General features: G+C 34.3%; 1 protein-coding gene across 1 annotated transcript; it reads right to left on the minus strand.

The window, feature by feature from the left end:
• Positions 1–2,980: 2,980 nt before the first annotated feature.
• Positions 2,981–21,330, minus strand: LOC134268434 (uncharacterized). The gene is given in 11 exon segments (XM_062750695.1): positions 2,981–3,003; positions 3,006–3,051; positions 3,632–3,756; positions 4,344–4,470; positions 4,814–4,937; positions 5,149–8,890; positions 13,030–13,097; positions 13,592–13,700; positions 13,940–13,963; positions 14,341–14,411; positions 21,001–21,330. Coding segments are annotated over 10 exon segments (4,449 nt in total). The 5' UTR covers positions 14,402–14,411; positions 21,001–21,330.
• Positions 21,331–21,583: the final 253 nt, after the last annotated feature.

Here is a 21,583-nt window from a genome sequence, read left to right on the forward strand (position 1 = left end):
ACTGTATAAATACTGGTATGGGGTCTAGAGGTCATAGATGTACGTATGTTTGGATAAACGTTTGATGTAAAAAAAATTTCTGTGACATCATAAAGATTCGATGATACATTTCGGTGTATTACATACATGCCGTTGGGTTTGAATAATAATGTATTTCAAACATTAAATGTCATAATCAAAAACCATGGAGTTGGCTTATCTGTTAAATACAGGAGAGAGATAACTATCTATGCAGTCCACTTCTATTACATGAATAAAACCCAAAGTACTAACACCAAATCCCTCATCCCAAATTCAAATTTAGGGAGAAAAAATTATCATTGCTCATCAACATTAGTGGTATGAGTTGCCAAAAAAGATGGGTACCCAAGAAACTTGCAGTTGCTATAACTGATACAATGAGGAACATACAATTGATTGTTGCTATCTAAAAATCTAGTATCTCAAATACTATGATAGATATATGAAAATGATGTTATATCCAAATTGAAGTCTCAATAAGTCTACATGATTTACCCTAATCATTAAAAAAATCTTATATATTGCGACTTTTATCGGTCCGTTTGAGTTTGAGATACCAATGTTTGACTGGATATGATTACCTTGCTGTTCTTGATCTTGGTCTTGAATTTTTCTCTCAAGTGTTCCAAGTTCTACAACGAATGAACATTTTACAGCATATAGTATACTTTAAATGTATTTGCAAACTAACTAATCAATGCTTATCTTAATGTATTTGATAACTATGTGATTTCCTTTCAAAATTTTAACAAGAGGCCCACGGGCCTTATAGGTCACCTGTGCATCATGCAACAACTTTCAAATGATTGAATTTGTTTCATGTTTTCAGCTAGATGCTAAGGCATTCACAATTTTGGAAGAGGCACTCTTGCTCAACATAACTATATACTTAGTTAGTTTATTTAAAACCTAGGAGCAGAGAAGAAGATTTTTAAAGACTTACTGCATTTCACTATATAATCAATAGAGCCCCACCCTAACACCAGAACCCTGACCCTGGGGCCATGAATTTCACAATATTGGTAGAGGCACTCTTGCTCATCATAATTATTTATTGAATTAGTGTTTTTTCTACCTAAGAGCAGAGAAGAAGATTTTCAAAGATTTAATGCATTTTCGTTATATAATCAATATAGACCCCCGCCTAACAATAGAACCCCTGACCCTGGGGCCATAAAATTCACAATTTATGACAAGAGGCCCACGGGCCTTATAGGTCACCTGAGCATTATGCAACAACTTTCCAGTTACAGTGTATTGAATTTGATTCAATAACATGTTTTAAGCCAGATGCTATATGGCATTCACAATTTTGAAAGAGCACCATTGATCATCATAACAATAAACTTAGCAGTCGCTTAGCTTGGTTACTGAATACCCATATGCAGGGTAGGGGAACAAAAATGCACTCCAACTAATCAGTAATATTCATCAATAATCAGTAGTGCCCCTAACACTCTGACATAAACCCCTGACCCTAGGTTGCACAAATTTTTAAAAGGCACCCTTAAAATTGCCTATCAAAAAGTAAATAAATGTTTTATAAATACAAAGGACCAGATTTCAAACAATTGATTCATTTCCAGTATATAAGTAGAGACCCCCCCCCCACCCCTGACCCTGGGGCCTTGAAATTCACAATTCTGCAAGATTAGGGCCCTTTCTCATCATAACTACAGTGTGTATATAGTAGTTCATCTGCTTCATACCCAGAGACAGAGAAGAAAATTTTCAAAGATTCAATGTATTTTCACTATATAATCAATAGAGCCCCACCCTAACACCAGAACTCCTGACCCTGGGGCCATAAAATTCACAATTTTTGTAGAGGCACTCTTGCTCATCAGAACTATGCACTTAGTTAGTTTATTTAATACCTAGGAGCAGAGAAGAAGATTTTCAAAGAATTCATGTAATTTCACTATATTATCAATAGAGCCCCCCCCCCAACCACAGAACCCTTGACCCTGGGGCCATAAAATTGACAATTTTGATAGAGGCACTCTTTCTCATCATAAATATGCACTTAGTTAGTTTATTTAATACTTAGGAGCAGAGAAGAAGATTTTCAAAGAATTCATGTAATTTCACTATATAATCAATGAGCCCAACACCAGAACCCTTGACCCTGGGGCCATAAAATTCACAATTTTGGTAGAGGCACTCTTGCTTATCATAACTATTTACTTACTTGGTTTATTTAATACCCAGGGGCAGAGAAGAAGATTTTCAAAGAAATCATGTATTTTTACTATATAATCAATAGAGCCCCACCCTAACACCAGAACCCCCGACCCTGGGGCCATAAAATTCACAAATTTGGTAGAGGCACTCTTGCTCATCATAACTATGTACTTAGTTGGTTTATTTAATACCCAGGAGCAGAGAAGAAGATTTTCAAAGAAATAATTCATTTTCACTATATACTTATTTAGCCCCGCCCTAGCACTAAAACCCCTGACCCCAGGGCCATGAATTTCACAATTTTGGTAGAGGACTCAATGCTGATTACAATCATGCAAATAGTTTGACTGCTTGATGTCCAGGAAAAAAGAAGAAGATTTTTAAAGATTGCATTAATTTTAGTGGTTTTGGCCCCACCCCTCAGGCCCCAGGGGGGTAGGGATCATGAAATTCACAATTTTTGTTCCCCTTCACCCATAGATGCTATATGCCAAATTTGGTTGAAATTGGTTCAGTGGTTTCAGAGAAGAAGCTGAAAATGTTTAAATGTTAACGCACGACGCACAACTCACGACGGACGAAAACGGATAGCAATAGGTCACCTGAGTTTACTCAGGTGACCTAAAAATGTTTTTAAATTTTTTTTTTACCGTCAAACTGAATCTCCGACAGCTTCTTGTTTTGGTATTTGCCAACAACGTTGAATTCCTGAATTAACATAAGCTTTGCAATGTCTAATCTCTCGATCATTCCAGATGTTTGTCTGTATACAAGGTCATGGATCTTCTGTGTATGGCCAAGGTGATTGCAGATATATTTCATCTCGGTGTCATTCAGATTAAGGGCCTAAACAGAAATTCAGAATTTTTATTTGAACTAATCGAACTTTAAAATCCATCTTTTGCCAGGAAGAAAAAAGTAAACTACATAAACTCAATTTTCTGGTTCTGGGGCATCTTCTTCTAAAACAGATGTGAGTAGGGGGCATTTTCTAAAATCAATTATCGGCTCTAAATTATATGGAAGGTATTTTTTAATACCCAAATTTTCTATATACAAAAATGAGACCAATTCTTTGTTCAAGATATTCTTTCCATGTCAAAATCCCATTATCCATTAATTGCTTCAATATCATTATGTAAAACTTGTAGGCATGATCTTCAAATGTATTTTTTTTCATGAATTAATCAAGTCCCTTTGCAAGTGGCTACCAGAAGCAATGTTTGACTACTAAACTAAGAAAGAGTGAGGGTGGAATTTTTTTTTTCAAGATTGGTTTCCACATTACCAAGTTTTCATTTTATCAAAAATACAATAAAATTTGGATTGAGGCTACCTCAACAGATGTGCAAAGGCTTGAGAACTATAATGCCAATTTTTTTCAGCTTTAATACTGTAATTTTAAATTAAGAAAAATTAAGCAAACCTGGGCAATTGTTGCAGTGTGTTTTCTCAAGTTGTTGGCATAGATTCTCTCTGGGAATCTCAATTCAACTTCACTTCTGAATTTCACTTGATCAAGTGATTCCCCTGCTCGAACAACAGTGCGACCTGTATAACCACAACAAACATGATCACAAACAAGTCTTACAATAAATAAACTTAATTTGGGTAAATACAAATAAAACATACAATGAAGCGCATTGAAGTGGTAAAATTTTTCGTTTGCATTGAACATTTTCAGCTATCTTTAGACACGCCCATTTCTTTAGAAAGGAAAAATCGGTCAAATGATTCCATAGAATACCCGAGAACAAGTATTCAATAAATATAATAGCCAATCAAATTGACGGTCTACATAAACGTGTTCAACTGATACATGTGTTATGCTTACTCCGGTAAACAAGATAAAATCATAATTATATGTACATATTTGTTGCAATGCTTTTATTTCAGAAGCGGAGACTTTATATATATAGCTTTTTCGTATTTAAAAATATTTATGTCAGTGTAACTCATGTTGCTTGTTGCGGAAAATGGTGTGTCCTAAAACATTATGGCAGCTATTTTATTTTCTCGTTTCTAAAGAAATGGGCGTGGTGTAATGTTATAATTGATGTTCAAAACATGACTCAGAATATTTCATCCAAATGGGAAATTTTACCACTTCAATGCCCTTCATTGTAGTTCCCACTCACCGGTATTGGCAAACATGTAGTTATTCTCTGGTCGAATGCTTGCCCTTTGTCTGGCAACTGGGTCGCTCAAATATTCCAGCACTTTGTTTGTTTCATTTGGGATTAAGACAGGTACACCCCTACCAGTCTGCATGAAATATATTGACAAGTTAGAAAACTCATGGTTCATTTGCTTATTAGAGATAATCTAAGGTAATGACAGTACATACATGTACTAGTTTTCATCAAAAAAGTTTTTACATGTATTGAGCTCAAGTAATAAAATTACATGTATTGTACAAGTAATAATAATCAGTAAACTCAGAACAAACATAGCTGAACTAACTACATTTTTAAGCATGAGACATATGATATAATTATTAATTAATTAATTATTAATTAGAAATGCTTATAAAGCAGATATTAGGATAGAAAAATGATTTTGCTACACATTTGAATTACATTCTCTGATAAACAAATCTAATACATACTTTGCCTCGTATTTCCACAAGATCTTGAGTTTTGAGAAGCATTTTCTCAAAATCTGTTAAGTGACTCCGCAGGGCCATGTTTGCTTCATCCACTGACATCGATCTGTTTTTGTAAACTTCAATACTACAAAGGAAATATTATGAATAGTATTTTAAATTATTCAATATTTACTAAGCATTGGATTTCTAAAATCCAAGTTTAAAATAATCTTCACATAAGGCGTTAAACAATATGCATGATTCTAAATTCAAAAATAGATTTACCGATGACCTAAATTAAACAATTTAGTCAAGATTCATTTTTAATTATCATACTATTGCTTAAAAGGTTTTACCTAAGGCTTTCTAACTCTCCTGGTCTCCTTCTGTTGTACAAAAGTAGCCTTGCCTCAGCAAGTACAACTGCTTCTCGAAATACTATTTCATTGCTGTTGTTTGGTGTGAGGTCTAAGTTCTTTATTTCCCTTACAAGATAAGCTGCTATTTTCGCTATATCAGATGGATCCGGGAGCTCTTTTCTCTTGTTGAAATGCCTCACATCCAATGTAATTCTTGCCAGCTTTGTCACTTTCACGCTCCATTCCATTCTTAGCAATTGTAAAAATTCACTGGCCTCTGTTTTTGCTTTGTCATTACCCTCCTTGATTCCGATTCCTAATTTTGCATTTGCTAATCTACTTAAATCATAGCCTAGCTTAATTGCAGTGCTGGGATTTTTCAAGTCAGCATTTTCATCTTCTTCACAAGCTTTTACTGCACAAGACACAACCCTATCAAACTGTTCTGGGGCTATAAAATAGTGCATGGAAGCAGAGGGGATTTGCGAATCTTCTCTAAGAAGGGAAAGCAGCTTTGCCGCCAATCTCATTCTAAAACTTGTAAAGTTTTTTCTTCTAAGTTTGTTTCCAGCATTTTTCATAAGCCATATGTTACCTAAAACTGTGATAAGATGGTCTCCTTGAGCTATTTCAGTTGTCTTGTCTCTTATCATAGATGGGAAAACTTCTGTTTTTAATTTGGTTGACGCTGAGGAAGAAATTTTACCTGCCATAATTTTGGACTGAATAATAGCCGCACCCTTTGAATCAATATTCTCTTGGATAGGACATGCGACCATGTGTTTTGTGATGTTTTCCAGGACAATCCATTCTTGACAATTTGGACATGGTCCGTAATCTTTGACATTGAATTGATTCGACTTTCTGCGTCTGGTCAGCAATATTTCCCCTTCTTCTGCTGCAAGAACTCTTTGATTATGATTGTTGTTTCCTTTGTTTCTAATCAGAGTTTGTAAGTTCTTTAAACGCTTCTTTAAATTTGACCTATATTCATCATTTTCTTTTACTTTGTCTATCTGTTCTTTTAAGTCCAAGATCTCCTTCACCTCCTCTTCATTCCTATGCTTATGTTGAAGGTGAGTTTGAATATTTGTCATCAATTTATAACAAAACAGGCATGCATGCACCGTATCATAGAGTCTACCATGTTTTGAATTGTGCGAATTAAGTTCGTATTTCTTAGAATAAATTTTTGTATTTGTCACATCCGAAATACATTTGTTTGGCAATATATTGCGTTTGAATGGAACACTTGATGTTAACAAATCTGGATTTTCACAATTGTCTGGAGCATTTTTGTCTGGAGCATGTTCTTCAGGAGCATATTTGTCTGGAGCATGTTTGTCTGGAGCATGTTCTTCAGGAGCATATTTGTCTGGAGCATGTTTGTCTGGAGCATGTTTGTCTGGAGCATGTTTGTCTGGAGCATGTTCTTCAGGAGCAGGAGTATCTTTTGGAAATTCCCATTCATCCGACACATCACTGTCGTCATCAACGCTTTCACAGTCAAAGTCTGGAATATACACTGATTCTCTATCACTGTCTGTTTCTCCAAATTCCTCCTCCTCATCAGAAAAATTCATGTCAGCCAGCAGCAGTTTTTGATCCTTGGGTTTCAAAGATGTACACTGTCTGTACAAGGTTTCCCTGATAGGATTTACAGATTGATCATCAGATGCTGGCAAATCTGCTTCGAATGTAGCACTGAAAATCTGTGGTTGACAGTTAATACTTTGACAATGTTTTTTTTCTGTACTTAAGATGCTGTCATCTGACCGAGCCTGATTGTCATGATTTTCAGTGGGTGAATAAAGCCCTGTATTAATAGTGTTTCTGTAAATCTGTGTGTGGGTATCAAAACATTGATCAAATGCAGGCAGTTTGACTTTAAGGGCCTTGCAAGGTTTAGGTAACAGAGACTTCTGTGGCATTTCACCAATGACCAGTTGTGTATAAAGAGTGTCAGAATTAATTTGATTGTTTTCACTGACCACAGGGGTTAAATAAGCTGACAACTCAGACATTGTGGAAGTTGTACAAGCTCCTGAGGGAATGAAAGTGTCAGATGATCGCTCCGCTGAGCTTCCAAAGGTGATTTCACACAACGTACTTTCAACAGGAATAGCTGGACTGCTTGTTCTTTCAGTTGAATCAATTTCTGGAGTCGCCCAAATGGTTGGAGACATCTCCTCTGACAATGTGGCACCAAGAATGCTAGAGGAAGTTTCTGTTGACACAGTTGTTGAGCACACCATTCCAGAAGTTTCTTCTGCAGTACTTGTACAGGGCACAGTTGCATCCATGCTTGCAACAGAGAACTGGACTGTCATACTTTCTTCACTGACTAAAGAGGTTGAATCTCCTGAGGGGATGAAAGTGTCAGATGATCGCTCCTCTGAGCTTCCAAAGGTGATTTCACGCAACGTACTTTCAACAGGAATAGCTGGACTGCCTGTTCTTTCAGTTGAATCAATTTCTGGAGTCGCCCAAATGGTTGGCGACATCTCCTCTGACAATGTGGCACCAAGAATGCTAGAGGAAGTTTCTGTTGACACAGTTGTTGAGCTTATCATTCCAGGAGTCTTTTGTACAGTACTTGAATGCGGCACAGTTGCATCCTCAGTTGCAACAGAGGACTGGACTGTCATACTTTCTTCACTGACTAAAGAGGTTGAATCTCCTGAGGGGATGAAAGTGTCAGATGATCGCTCCTCTGAGCTTCCAAAGGTGATTTCACACAACGTACTTTCAACAGGAATAGCTGGACTGCTTGTTCTTTCAGTTGAATCAATTTCTGGAGTCGCCCAAATGGTTGGAGACATCTTCTCTGACAATGTGGCACCAAGAATGCTAGAGGAAGTTTCTGTTGACACAGTTGCTGAGCACACCATTCCAGAAGTTTCTTCTGCAGTACTTGTACAGGGCACAGTTGCATCCATGCTTGCAACAGAGAACTGGACTGTCATACTTTCTTCACTGACTAAAGAGGTTGAATCTCCTGAGGGGATGAAAGTGTCAGATGATCGCTCCTCTGAGCTTCCAAAGGTGATTTCACACAACGTACTTTCAACAGGAATAGCTGGACTGCCTGTTCTTTCAGTTGAATCAATTTCTGGAGTCGCCCAAATGGTTGGCGACATCTCCTCTGACAATGTGGCACCAAGAATGCTAGAGGAAGTTTCTGTTGACACAGTTGTTGAGCTTATCATTCCAGGAGTCTTTTGTACAGTACTTGAATGCGGCACAGTTGCATCCTCAGTTGCAACAGAGGACTGGACTGTCATACTTTCTTCACTGACTAAAGAGGTTGAATCTCCTGAGGGGATGAAAGTGTCAGATGATCGCTCCTCTGAGCTTCCAAAGGTGATTTCACACAACGTACTTTCAACCGGAATAGCTGGACTGCTTGTTCTTTCAGTTGAATCAATTTCTGGAGTCGCCCAAATGGTTGGAGACATCTCCTCTGACAATGTGGCACCAAGAATGCTAGAGGAAGTTTCTGTTGACACAGTTGTTGAGCTTATCATTCCAGGAGTCTTTTGTACAGTACTTGAATGCGGCACAGTTGCATCCATGCTTGCAACAGAGGACTGGACTGTCATACTTTCTTCACTGACTAAAGAGGTTGAATCTCCTGAGGGGATGAAAGTGTCAGATGATCTATCCGCTGAGCTTGCAAAGCATAGGTCATCTTTGTATTTTTTAATCAGGCTGTGGCGTTTCTTTTTTTCTAATTTTTCTGAAATTAAAGATTATTCCATTGTTAAGGAACACATTCACTGCATTAATGTTGAATTTATGCAAGTTATGAACATTCTGTGTATATTAAAATTAATAAAAAGAAAATGCCATTGTAATTTTCACTGAAAATATTGCAATAAATATTGCAATACAGTTAAAAATATTCAAATATATTGCAATATAAAATCTCTGGCCAATACCCAGCCCTACTAATTTGATTGAAAATACATTCAAAGACATTGCCTACAATGTTCACACACAGTGGATAAAGCAATCCTTTTGATCAGATATGAAAAGTATATCCGTAAATAAATTATCTTTATTCTAAAGAAAATTCGAAAAATTACAATTAAAAAATACCTCCCTCAATATTTTATTGTGAATAAAACGCCTCCTTCCTGCATCAGTTTTGTAGAAAATTGGCCTTATCAGAATCAGAAATTAAATTTAGATTTAGTCTTAAATACAAGTGGCATTTCTACTGTTTCTTAATTCTATTCCTCTCAGACCTTTCCCTCCTTTATCCCTTAATGATGACTTTTGATGCCTAGACCCCAACCCTTAATGATGACTTTTGATGCATATGATTTCATTGTTGATTTGACTTGAAATTACTGCTTGTTTACAAATTATCAGAACACAGGTGGCCATCTGCAGATTAACAATAGATGATAACATCAAACTCCAGTAAGAAATCATGCAATTAACCTGTGTAAACAAACAAAAGAATTTTGGTAAGTCCGACCAAAATTCAAAATGGCAGACTGTTACATACAATGTTTTTTGAGAAGATAACTCAGTCAATATGCAATATTTTCTAATTCAGAAAAGCATTACATGAAATTCAAGCTATAAACTACCTATGTCTTGAAAGGTTTTGCAGTGGCAGGTTTGAAAATTATCATGATCTTTATGTGTAATTAGGGTTATATACTCCAATATAAAGTACAAAAAATTTTTTTAAGTTCAGTACAGTGCAGTGCAGATTTCATTACCTCTTTCTGAGAAATTCAGAAGATATTTGATCTTATCCTTTGGCTTTGCTAATTTTTAGAGTAAACATTATTTTCAGTAGAAATGCCACATCTATTAGTACCAACAAAGCAACATTTTGAATAAAAGAAATACACAGTAAAACATACTTATATAACAAAATGCTAGGAATGCACAAGTTTACTTCACTTCAAGGTCATACACAACATTATAGTTTGAACTTTATTGGGCTCTTCACTATAGTTGAAGAGTTCCACTAGTTGAAGAGTTCCACTAAACCAAGGACCTGTGTGCAATACTTTTAATGTCTATATATGGATTTGTACACCTCTTCTAGAACAAATTTTGATGGAAACAAGAGGCCCATGGGCCTTATAGGTCACCTGAGCATTATGCAACAGCTTTCCAGCGATTTAATTTGATTAATGTTTTAAGCAAGATGCTATGGCATTCACAATTTTGAAAGAGACACCATTTGATCATCATAACAATATACTTAGCAGTTGCTTAGTTTGTTTACTTAAAACCCATAGGCAGGGTAGGGGAACAAAAAATGCATTTCAAGTAATCAGTAATATTCAGCAATAATCAGTAATGCCCCTATCACACATGAACCCCTGACCCTTAGGCCTAGATCCGATCCACACATTGCACAATTTTTGAAAAGGCACCCTTGCTTTTCAAAAATATTTGATTAATACCAAGGAGCAGATCTCAAACAATTCATCCAGTTTCAGTATATATGTACACCCCTCCCATGGTACCATTGACCCCGAGACCTTAAAATTCATAATTCTGGAAGATTAGGGTCCTTGCTCATCATAATTACATAGGTAGTTCATCTGCTTAATACCCAAGAGCAGAGAAGAAGATTTTCAAAGATTTAATGTATTTTCACTATATAATCAATAGAGCCCCACCCTATCACTAGAACCCCTGACCCTAGGGCCATAAAATCAAAATTTTGGAAGAGGTATTCTTGCTCATCATAACTATGTACTTAGTTTATTTAATTTCTAGGAGCAGAAAAGAATTTTTTTCAAAGAATTCATGTATTTCCATTATATGATCAATAAAACCCCACCCTAACACTAGAACCCCTGACCCCGGGGCCATAAATTTCACATTTTTGGTAGAGGAACTCTTGCACATCATAACTATGCACTTACTTAGTTTATTTAACACTCAGGAGCAAAAAAGATTTTCAAAGAATTCATGAATTTTCACTATATAATCTATAGAGCCCCGCCCTAACACTAGAACCCCTGACCCTAGGGCCATAAAATTCACAATTTTGGTAGAGGCACTCTTGCTCATCATAACTATGCACTTAGTTAGTTTATTTAATACCCAGGAGCAGAGAGGAAGATTTTCAAAGAAATAATGCATTTTCATTATAAACTTATTTAGGCCCACCCTAGCACTAGAACCCCTGACCCTGGGGCCATAAATTTCACAATTTTGGTAGAGGCACTCTTGCTCATCATAACTATGCACTTAGTTAGTTTATTTAATACTCAGGAGCAGAGAAGAAGATTTTCAAAGAATTCATGAATTTTCACTATATAATCTATAGAGCCCCACCCTAACACTAGAACCCCTGACCCTGGAGCCATAAAATTCACAATTTTGGTAGAGGCACTCTTGCTCATCATAACTATGCACTTAGTTAGTTTATTTAATACCTAGGAGCAGAAAATAATTTTTTCAAAGAAATAATGCATTTTAACTATATACTTATTTAGCCCCACCCTAGCACTAGAACCCCTAATCCCGGGGCCATAAAATTCACAATTTTGGTAGAGGCACTCTTGCTCATCATAACTATGCACTTAGTTAGTTTATTTAATACTCAGGAGCAGAGAAGAAGATTTTCAAAGAATTCATGAATTTTCACTATATAATCTATAGAGCCCCACCCTAACACTAGAACCCCTGACCCTGGAGCCATAAAATTCACAATTTTGGTAGAGGCACTCTTGCTCATCATAACTATGCACTTAGTTAGTTTATTTAATACCTAGGAGCAGAAAATAATTTTTTCAAAGAAATAATGCATTTTAACTATATACTTATTTAGCCCCACCCTAGCACTAGAACCCCTAATCCCGGGGCCATAAAATTCACAATTTTGGTAGAGGCACTCTTGCTCATCATAACTATGCACTTAGTTAGTTTATTTAATACTCAGTAGCAGAGAAGAAGATTTTCAAAGAATTCATGAATTTTCACTATATAATCTATAGAGCCCCGCCCTAACACTAGAACCCCTGATCCTGGGGCCATAAAATTCACAATTTTGATAGAGGCACTCTTGCTCATCATAACTATGCACTTAGTTAGTTTATTTAATACCCAGGAGGAGAGAAAAAGATTTTAAAAGAAATAATGCATTTTTACTATATACTTATTTGGCCCAACCCTAGCACTAGAACCCCTGACCCTGGGGCCATAAATTTCACAATTTTGGTAGAGGACTCAATGCTGATTACAATCATGCAAACAATTTAACTGCTTGATGTTCAGGAGTAAAGAAGAAGATTTTTAAAGATTGCATTAATTTTAGTGGTTTTTGCCCCACCCCTCAGGCCCCAGGGGGACAGGGACCATGAAATTCACAATTTTTGTTCCCCTTCACCCATAGATGCTTTGTGCCAAATTTGGTTAAAATTGGTTCAGTGGTTGCAGAGAAGAAGCTGAAAATGTTCAAATGTTAACGGACGACGCACGACGGCGGAAGAAAACGGATAGCAATAGGTCACCTGAGTTTACTCAGGTGATCTAAAAATATTGAATTTTTCTTTCAAAATTTTTGTATATTTTTCTTTGAACATGTTGAATAATGCAAAAAAATTCATGATTTGATATCTTCCCAAAAAAACCTAGTAATGCATGTCAATTTTTTATGTATGAGCATCTGATCTTGAAAAATTACCAGTAGGTAAGGTAACTTGCATATGTCAAGCATAATTCAATTGTTATAATTGAAAAATTTGTAATACATGTATATTTTTGAAATTATGGGGAATGAAACTTTTAAATTGCAAGTGTCAATTCATTAAAAGCATCAAGCATGTTGGCTATAAGTTTGTTTTACTGTAACTTGATAAACATTAACAATATATAATCTTCTAAATATATTACCTATACTTGATATTATCAAGCTTGAATTCTTGTCAAATTTTACAAGTTTTGACAATGATCTTTTCACTCTGTAAAAAATCCAAATAGTAAATCTTGACTGTGAAATATATTCAACTCAGACGAGTTAATTAATCTGAAAAATTATCGATGTTCTAACATTTTTGTTGTTTTATGTTCCTTATAAATTTTGTATGCAGACTTCATAGGATTAATAATTTAATTCTATTGCTTCTGTCTACAAACTTTTTGATAACCCTATATATATATATAAAATAATACATTCGTTTTTTGATTTAATAATCTCTAAACATCTGTCAAACTATCATTTTGAAAATATTTCCTGAAATAGAGTAGGGAGGGCTAATAACCATAATTTTATGACAATTTAAGTAGTACAGTGTACTAGATAGGCAGTGTCTACAGGAAGTTAGTAATGAAGGTGCCACAGTATATTACAGACAAAGATTCTAGACCATGTTTTTACATACATTCTCGTTACATGCATCTACATTATAAAGGATGGTAGCATTCTCCAAATCTGTTATAAAATAAATAAACTTACATAGAATTTTCATTCCAAAATGCCACAGAGACAACACCATTTGCACAAACATCCAACACAAATCCAGGCCACCATACTCCCATATCCATTAGGCAAAATATAGGGTCTCCTGTTAAAAAAAATGATACACATATATACTAGTAGTCAAAAATGACCACTTTCTATTACCAAATATGCAATAAACAAAATAATACATGTATACCCTTTTCCACATCACATCTTGTATCCATACATGTTAACCTATGGTTATGACAATTTTTTTTTAAATGTAAGTATATATATTTTTCTGAAATATCTTTCTTATCATTGAAATTGATTTGCTATAAATGATATGATATTTAAATTTACCTTCCATAAACAATTTTGGGGATCCTGAAATGAAAAAGAAAGTCACTTTAGAAAATCATGATCTAACTGACAAGCTAACACTGCAGTCTCTAAATTTATTTCAAATTTTGAAATTTCATGCAAATATTTGCTACAATATAATGGATATTTTTGCAATAATCTATCTTTGCTTTCATTTTACACTTTAACAATTTATGGAAAAGAGTCATACAATATTTTCACACTCTATATGTCAATCTGCATGATTTGTGTTATTTTATTCATATTTTATTCATATCTTAAGGTCAAATACTTTAAATTCTAGCCGATTGAAATCGTTGAATCCAAAGACTTTGTTAACATTTGAATTTTGAGGAAAGCCATGCAAGCAGCAACAACTAAATTTTTTAAGAGTTATTTACCTTTTGATTCACTTTGACCGTTATTACTTCTACTCAACTTTTTTCTTTTACGACCTGGCATCTTGATTCTTCTATTAAAAAAAGGAAATTTTTAATAATACTAATGCAAAAATATACAAAAGTTATGCTTATTGTATAATGTAAGAAAGCACTGTTGAGTGTATAGCCAACAACAAAACTTCAAGACCTACGTCGCCCAAATATGGATTTACAGAAAAAGATACAGTAAATATTGCACATATTTCTCAGAGACCATGAATTTATTTTCATGCTTTTTAACCAAGCTTTTTAAGCTCATTTTGTGAAGCATTTGCTTGTTGGTAGATACACTTGGTTGCCAAAATGTAGAGGGTTTTATTTAACTAAAGCAGAACTTCAAGAAAAACTCTATAACAGAAAAAAAAAACAAATTCACAAAAACTTTCAGCACTTCTAAAATTATTCTGAACCGTCATTACTTATCACAGCTAGAATACCTTTTTTAAACTCTCATGAATTCTCTATTCCATCTACTAAAATAGTTGCCCCATTTATAAATTGCAACAAAAATGGCAATTGAAACTGCTATGAAAACAATAAGCAACAAACTGAGCAATGTTTCTACAGCAATCATGTGCTTCCAAATAACTTCCATTTTCCAATCCCAGAATTCCTTTTTTTACAGACTAAAGCTCTTAAATTTTGGACATATAAAACATCCTCTCAATTAATGGACAATTTAAGCTCCTTAAGAATGGACTATATGAAACGTCCTCTTAATTTATGGACAATTTTAGCTCCTTAAGAATGGACTATATAAAACGTCCTCTTAATTAATGGACAATTTTAGCTCCTTAAGAATGGACTATATAAAATGTCCTCTTAATTAATGGACAATTTTAGCTCCTTAAGAATGGACTATATAAAACGTCCTCTTAATTAATGGACAATTTAAGCTCCTTAAGCATGGACTATATAAAAAATCCTCTTAATTAATGGACAATTTTAGCTCCTTAAGAATGGACTATATAAAAAATCCTCTTAATTTATGGACAATTTTAGCTCCTTAAGAATGGACTATATAAAACATCCTCTTAATTTATGGACAATTTTAGCTCCTTAAGAAAGGACTATATAAAACATCCTCTTAATTAATGGACAATTTTAGCTCCTTAAGAATGGACTATATAAAAAATCCTCTTAATTTATGGACAATTTCAGCTCCTTAAGAATGGACTATATAAAATGTCTTCTTAATTGATGGGCAATTTTAGCTCCTTAAGAATGGACTATATAAAATTTCCTCTTAATTTATGGACAATTTAAGCTCCTTAAGAATGGACTATATAAAATTTCCTCTTAATTAATGGACAATTTTAGCTCCTTGAGAATGGACTATATAAAAAGTCTTCTTAATTGATGGGCAATTTTAGCTCCTTAAGAATGGACTATATGAAACATCCTCTTAATTTATGGACAATTTAAGCTCTTGAAGTATGGATTTTATCCAACTTCTTCTTAAATGATGGATGGAAATTATAACTCCTTAAGTGCAGGTGTGTTATTTAAGGAATCACTGTCTAGTTTTGAGAGTATGCCAGCTGCATCAACAATAGAGGGAAACATGGGATAATTTGCATAACGGGTGTTAATGTCCCTGGCATACTCTCAAAACTAGACAGTGATTCCTTATATTTCCATTTCATTGTGATCAAAATAAAATTGTAGATTTAAACTTTAAAAATGTAGACATAGACTATAATCACACGAGGACTTCCATGCCAATTTCAATAGTCCTCGCCCACTGACGTCAAACACATAGGCAGCCACACGGGATTTACATGCATATTTGGCCTTAGCATCAGACACAGAGACAGATGCGCACGGGATTTGCATGCGTATTAGGTCTCCTTAGCTCCTGACCTATTGACCTGCCTAATTTACATTCAGGCAGAATTATCAAGAAATAAATCCCCTGACAACTTTCTCAGAGTTATCACAGAGAAAAAAAAATTAGAAATGGAAATATTATACATTTATTGCATGATAGAGAGGGAAATATGAAGACTTATTCAGCAAAGAAAAATCATCGCCCGAGGGGAATATTATATTTCTTGCCTGAATAAGTCTTCATGTTTAAACATTCATGCAATAAATTATTTAATATACCAAAACAAGGAAAACCTTTGGAAAAAAGGTAAACTTTAAAATTCTGCACATTATCATTAATTTTGTGACGTAAACAAAGCTATTAACTACTCTCAGGAGTTTTCGTTCAACAAACGAGAACTATATTTCAGGAAAATACACGTACTATGTAATAAGATGAAAACCATGCCGACGGCCTGGAAATATGAAGTTTTACGGCCCGATCACGTGACAACTTAGAACCAATCAGAAAACACATTGTTTAGAATATTTATAATGAGGTATAATAAAAACATTTTCTGATGCCTGGGCTACCATTTTCTAAGGTAACGCTCATTTCTACACCCAATTAAGGTTTAAATGCCCTTCGTCTCAAAAATCAGTATTAAAGATGTATGATCCAACATCCAGTCCTTTATTCTTGTATTTACTACAATCAATCTACCATCATTCAATTACAGTGTAAATTAACATTCCTAAATTGTTACAAATATTACAACTCTAGTTTTAATAATGTTTGTCTATACTGGACGTCCGGTACATCAAATTTTTTACCATCTTGAACAAAGTTTATTTATAATGCCTTTAATAATGTGATGCATATCATGATAAGGCCAAGAATAAAACAAGTATCAAGACACAGCTGTCTGTAATTAAATAAAGTGAGATGTTTACATATTTTCTTGCTTAATTTTTCAGATTTGTTTAATTTGGGGAAATTCTGTTACTAGACATTCATTTCAAAGGGAAAAGGTACATTTTACAGGTGCAGTAGTAATTTTAAAATCCTTGTACATGCATGTTTTTATTGTGATTGGAATTTACTAGCAAATAAGGGGGGGGGAACTCTGAAGAGCTATATATACAATATATTACATAGGGAATTTTTAATTTTTACTGGCCGAAAGGGCAACCTTCATGCAGTATATGTATAGATTCAGTCAGTCACACCTTCTCTTGCATGTTTTAACAACATCATTTGACAATATTATGGAGTTTTATGGGTTTGTAACTGTAACTTCATATAGAAGATACACATTATTTAAATCATTACAATAATTTTAAAATAATGTCAATTCGGTAAAAAAAAAATATGTACCCGAAGGAAATATTCCATGTACAATTCCGATTTTAAAAGAGGCTAAAGAACATTTTGATTGAACATAAAGTATGCTCAAATGCATGAATACAATCGGTCAGCTTGAAAACGGTCCCAAAAAATCGACCCACAATTTTGCATCTTAGAGCGCCATTTTCTGACCCCTTTCTAATATAAAATATTGAGCGCCAATAAGCCCTCATTAACATGATTAAGACATTCATTTCATAAGGGAAAAGGTTTCATGATTTAATATGCATGTTTTTAAGGTGTATACTGTATACTAGCAAATGAAACTATATAAACAATATATTACATAGGGAATTTTAAATTATACTGGCCCTGTTTCACACCTGCTCTTGAATGTTTTATGGGTTTGTAACTGTAACTTCATATGGAAGAAATTAAAAATAATTTTGAAAATGTAAAAAAAAATATGTACCCCAAAAGTATTTTGCATAAATAGCTAAATGCTCACCAGCTTCTCTTATATATAAATCTCTAAGCCCTCATTAACATGATTAAGGTCACACCAAACCCATGAGGTTGTAATGATTTAATAAAAGGTGCATACTGTATACTAGGGCTGGGCAATAATATCGATATTTCAATATATTGCAATACAATGACAAAAAATATTGTATCGCAATACAATTTTGTAATATTGATATATTGGCAATATGCTTACATAAAAGAATTTTGTCATTAAATATAAAAATGAACTTATGAAAGTTTATTATTAAGCCAAACAGTAAGTCAGAAGTTGTTTTGTTGGAACATTTCAGAGCATAACTTAAAGGAAATTAACAAGATTTTTTTTCTGTGTTGGTTACTTATCATGTTATGTATAATGTACATTCTGCATGTAAATTTAAGTAAATTTAGTAAGAAAATGCCATTTTTATATGAAACATAAAAAATATTGCAATACATATCGCAATACATTTAAAAATATCGCATTATATCGCAATACGGGGCCAATACCCAGCCCTACTGTATACAGTGAAATTCTCACCCCTGTTTTCCCCAAACTCATAGGTGGAAGAAATTAAAATGACAAATTAAAAAAAAATTGGTACAGTTTCTTAACCAGAACTGTGATCATGGTGATTGGGTATATTTAAAATAGGGCTGTGTATTGAGCAAAAAATCGGACAGCAATGCCAAACAAAGTGAATTTTATTTTTGGCCCAATCATACCTAACCAAGAACTATTACTTTAAACTGGGAGACAATCTTAAGTATGGACAATTAGCCTCATAATTGAGGGACAATCCTAGCTAGCAAAGTACTATTACTTTAAACTGGGGGACAATCTTAGCTCACAAAGTATGGACTTTTAGCCTCATAATTTACGGACATTCCTAGCTAGCAAAATACTATTTATTTAAACTGGGGGACAATCTTGGCTCCCAAAGTATGGACAATTAGCCTCATAATTTAAGGACAATCTTGGCTAACAAATGACTATTACTATAAACTTGGCGACAATCTTAGCTCCCAAAGTATAGACTATTAGCCTCATAATTTCCGGACAATCCTAGCTCTGAAAGTACTACACGACTTTTGTATTTCTTTTATCTGGGGGACAATCTTAGCTCCCAAAGTATGGACTATTAACCTCATAATTTACGGACAATCCTAGCTAGCAAAGTACTATTTCTTTAAACTGGGGGACAACCTTAGCTCACAAAGTATGGACAATTAGCCTCATAATTTATGGACAATCCTAGCTAGCAAAGTACTATTTCTTTAAACTGGGGGACAACCTTAGCTCACAAAGTATGGACTATTAGCCTCATAATTTACGGACAATCCTAGCTAGCAAAGTACTATTTCTTTAAACTGGGGGACAACCTTAGCTCACAAAGTATGGACAATTAGCCTCATAATTTACGGACAATCCTAGCTAGCTAAGTACTATTTCTTTAAACTGGGAGACAATCTTAGCTCACAAAGTATGGACAATTAGCCTCATAATTTACGGACAATCCTAGCTAGCAAAGTACTATTTCTTTAAACTTGGAGACAATCTTAGCTCCCAAAGTATGGACTATTAGCCTCATAATTTACGGACAATCCTAGCTAGCAAAGTACTATTTCTTTAAACTGGGAGACAATTTTAGCTCACAAAGTATGGACAATTAGCCTCATAATTTATGGACAATCTTAGCTAACCAAGTACTATTGCCTAATTGGCAGATAATGTATTGACTTTATCTATTCATTTACCTAAATATATCATGGCTATCAGTAAAAATACACAACTTACAGTAAAAATACACAAATTACAGCATTTTAATCAAATACCATAATGAAAAGGTAGTGAAAAAATAAGACAGAGCTCTCAGCAACAGATTCATAAAAACCTAAAACAAACATTTCCTTTTTCTTCACCTCAAAAGCTTCAGTCCATTAATAGTTGTTTCTAGAATATTTATACATTTCCTCAAACCTGTCACATGTCTATCACTCAATTCTTGGATAAAAAACTTCAAATCTCATTGTTTTAAATGCATTGGCTCTTTCCCTGGTACTTTTTCTCTGTAGAAACAATTAGTATAGGGACATTTAACAAAAATATTGCTCTTTACAACTGTACACTCACCTTTAGATAAGAATAAACTTTTCAACATGGAAATCGGAGAGGATACAAAATGCACGACAAGCATAGAATTCCGGGAACGAAAAAAAAGTTAAACAACAGAAGCCATGTATATATATTTCCAAAACATCCATGTCAAAATCTGAGCAAAAAGAGCATGTTTCCGAGTAGTCATAAGGAGAATGAAATAATATAAATCCAATTGGAATATCCTCCATCTTGAGTTGAAGTTTCTGTAGCTCTTTATTTTGTCCAGCATTATTACTTCCTGTGATGTCATACAAATATTCTGATTTCAACCCTTGGTTCATGGACCTTTAAATACTTAACATTTATCTTTTTTGTACTCTTCATGAAGTGAAGTAAAATCTGCTTCTGACATGATAATATTTTGCTTTGTTATTCTATCATTCAAACCATGAAATGCCATTTTCATATAAATTATATACACATACCAACAAGTTGAAATTTATAATTTGGAGAATTTTGAGCTAAAGTGACGTCATCATAATCACAAAAATAAATGAAAACATTAAAATTTAACCATGAGAAAAATTCACTGCATTATCTGCCTCTAAATATGTCAAATGTACATGTAAATACAGAAAACATTATTTTGTACTACAAATTGTAGCTTTGTGCGATTTGTAAACATGTAGCTAGGGTAAACATGTTAAACAGCTATCCGGGTAAACTCCCGTGTTAACGTGACAAAATATTCAATACAAAATTTCACATCATATTTTTGAAGAAGGATGAATGAAATAATTCAATTCTGATTTGGGACAAATGAATTCCTATATGATAAGAAACATAGTGAATAACCTACCTCACTCACTGTCCTATATTCAGCAGCTGGCAAGATGGCTTCCCTTCTCTGCTTTGTCATCAACTTTCGGAACCCCTCGGTAATGTTTATAATAGACATTCAAAAAAGAGCGGGAAAACTGAGGATTGGGTAAAGAGAGATAACTCTTTCACTCTTGTCCATATAATGGACCAGTGCTGTGTCCAAGATTTACGAGTTTTTTTCCCATCATGAATATTACCTCACAAAGTGTAACTAGGCAAATTTTGGAGTCAGAATTAGGAGTTAAGCTCGTAATTCCACATTAACACCTTAGTTTGGACAGGGCAAATTTTTTAACTCGTAAAGTCTAAACACTAGCACGGACGGAAGGTCAAAGGGTCAAAGTTGTTGATATCCAATGAAAGATCTTGTCACAAGGATTACATATGGGAAGTATGAAAGCACTGACCCTTACCGTTCAAAAGTTATGGCCAAGGTTAAAGTTTGTAAAAAGTAGGTCAAACTAAGGTCAAAGGGTCAAAGTTGTTGATATCCAGTGAAAGGTCTTGTCACAAGGATTACATATGTGAAGTATGAAAGCTCTAGCCCTTACTGTTTGAAA

The sequence above is a fragment of the Saccostrea cucullata genome, unplaced genomic scaffold (assembly GCF_032062105.1).
Source record: "Saccostrea cucullata isolate Sc308-1 unplaced genomic scaffold, CSIRO_AGI_Scuc_v1 ctg9407, whole genome shotgun sequence".
In the NCBI taxonomy this organism is placed as follows: Eukaryota; Metazoa; Mollusca; class Bivalvia; order Ostreida; family Ostreidae; genus Saccostrea; species Saccostrea cuccullata.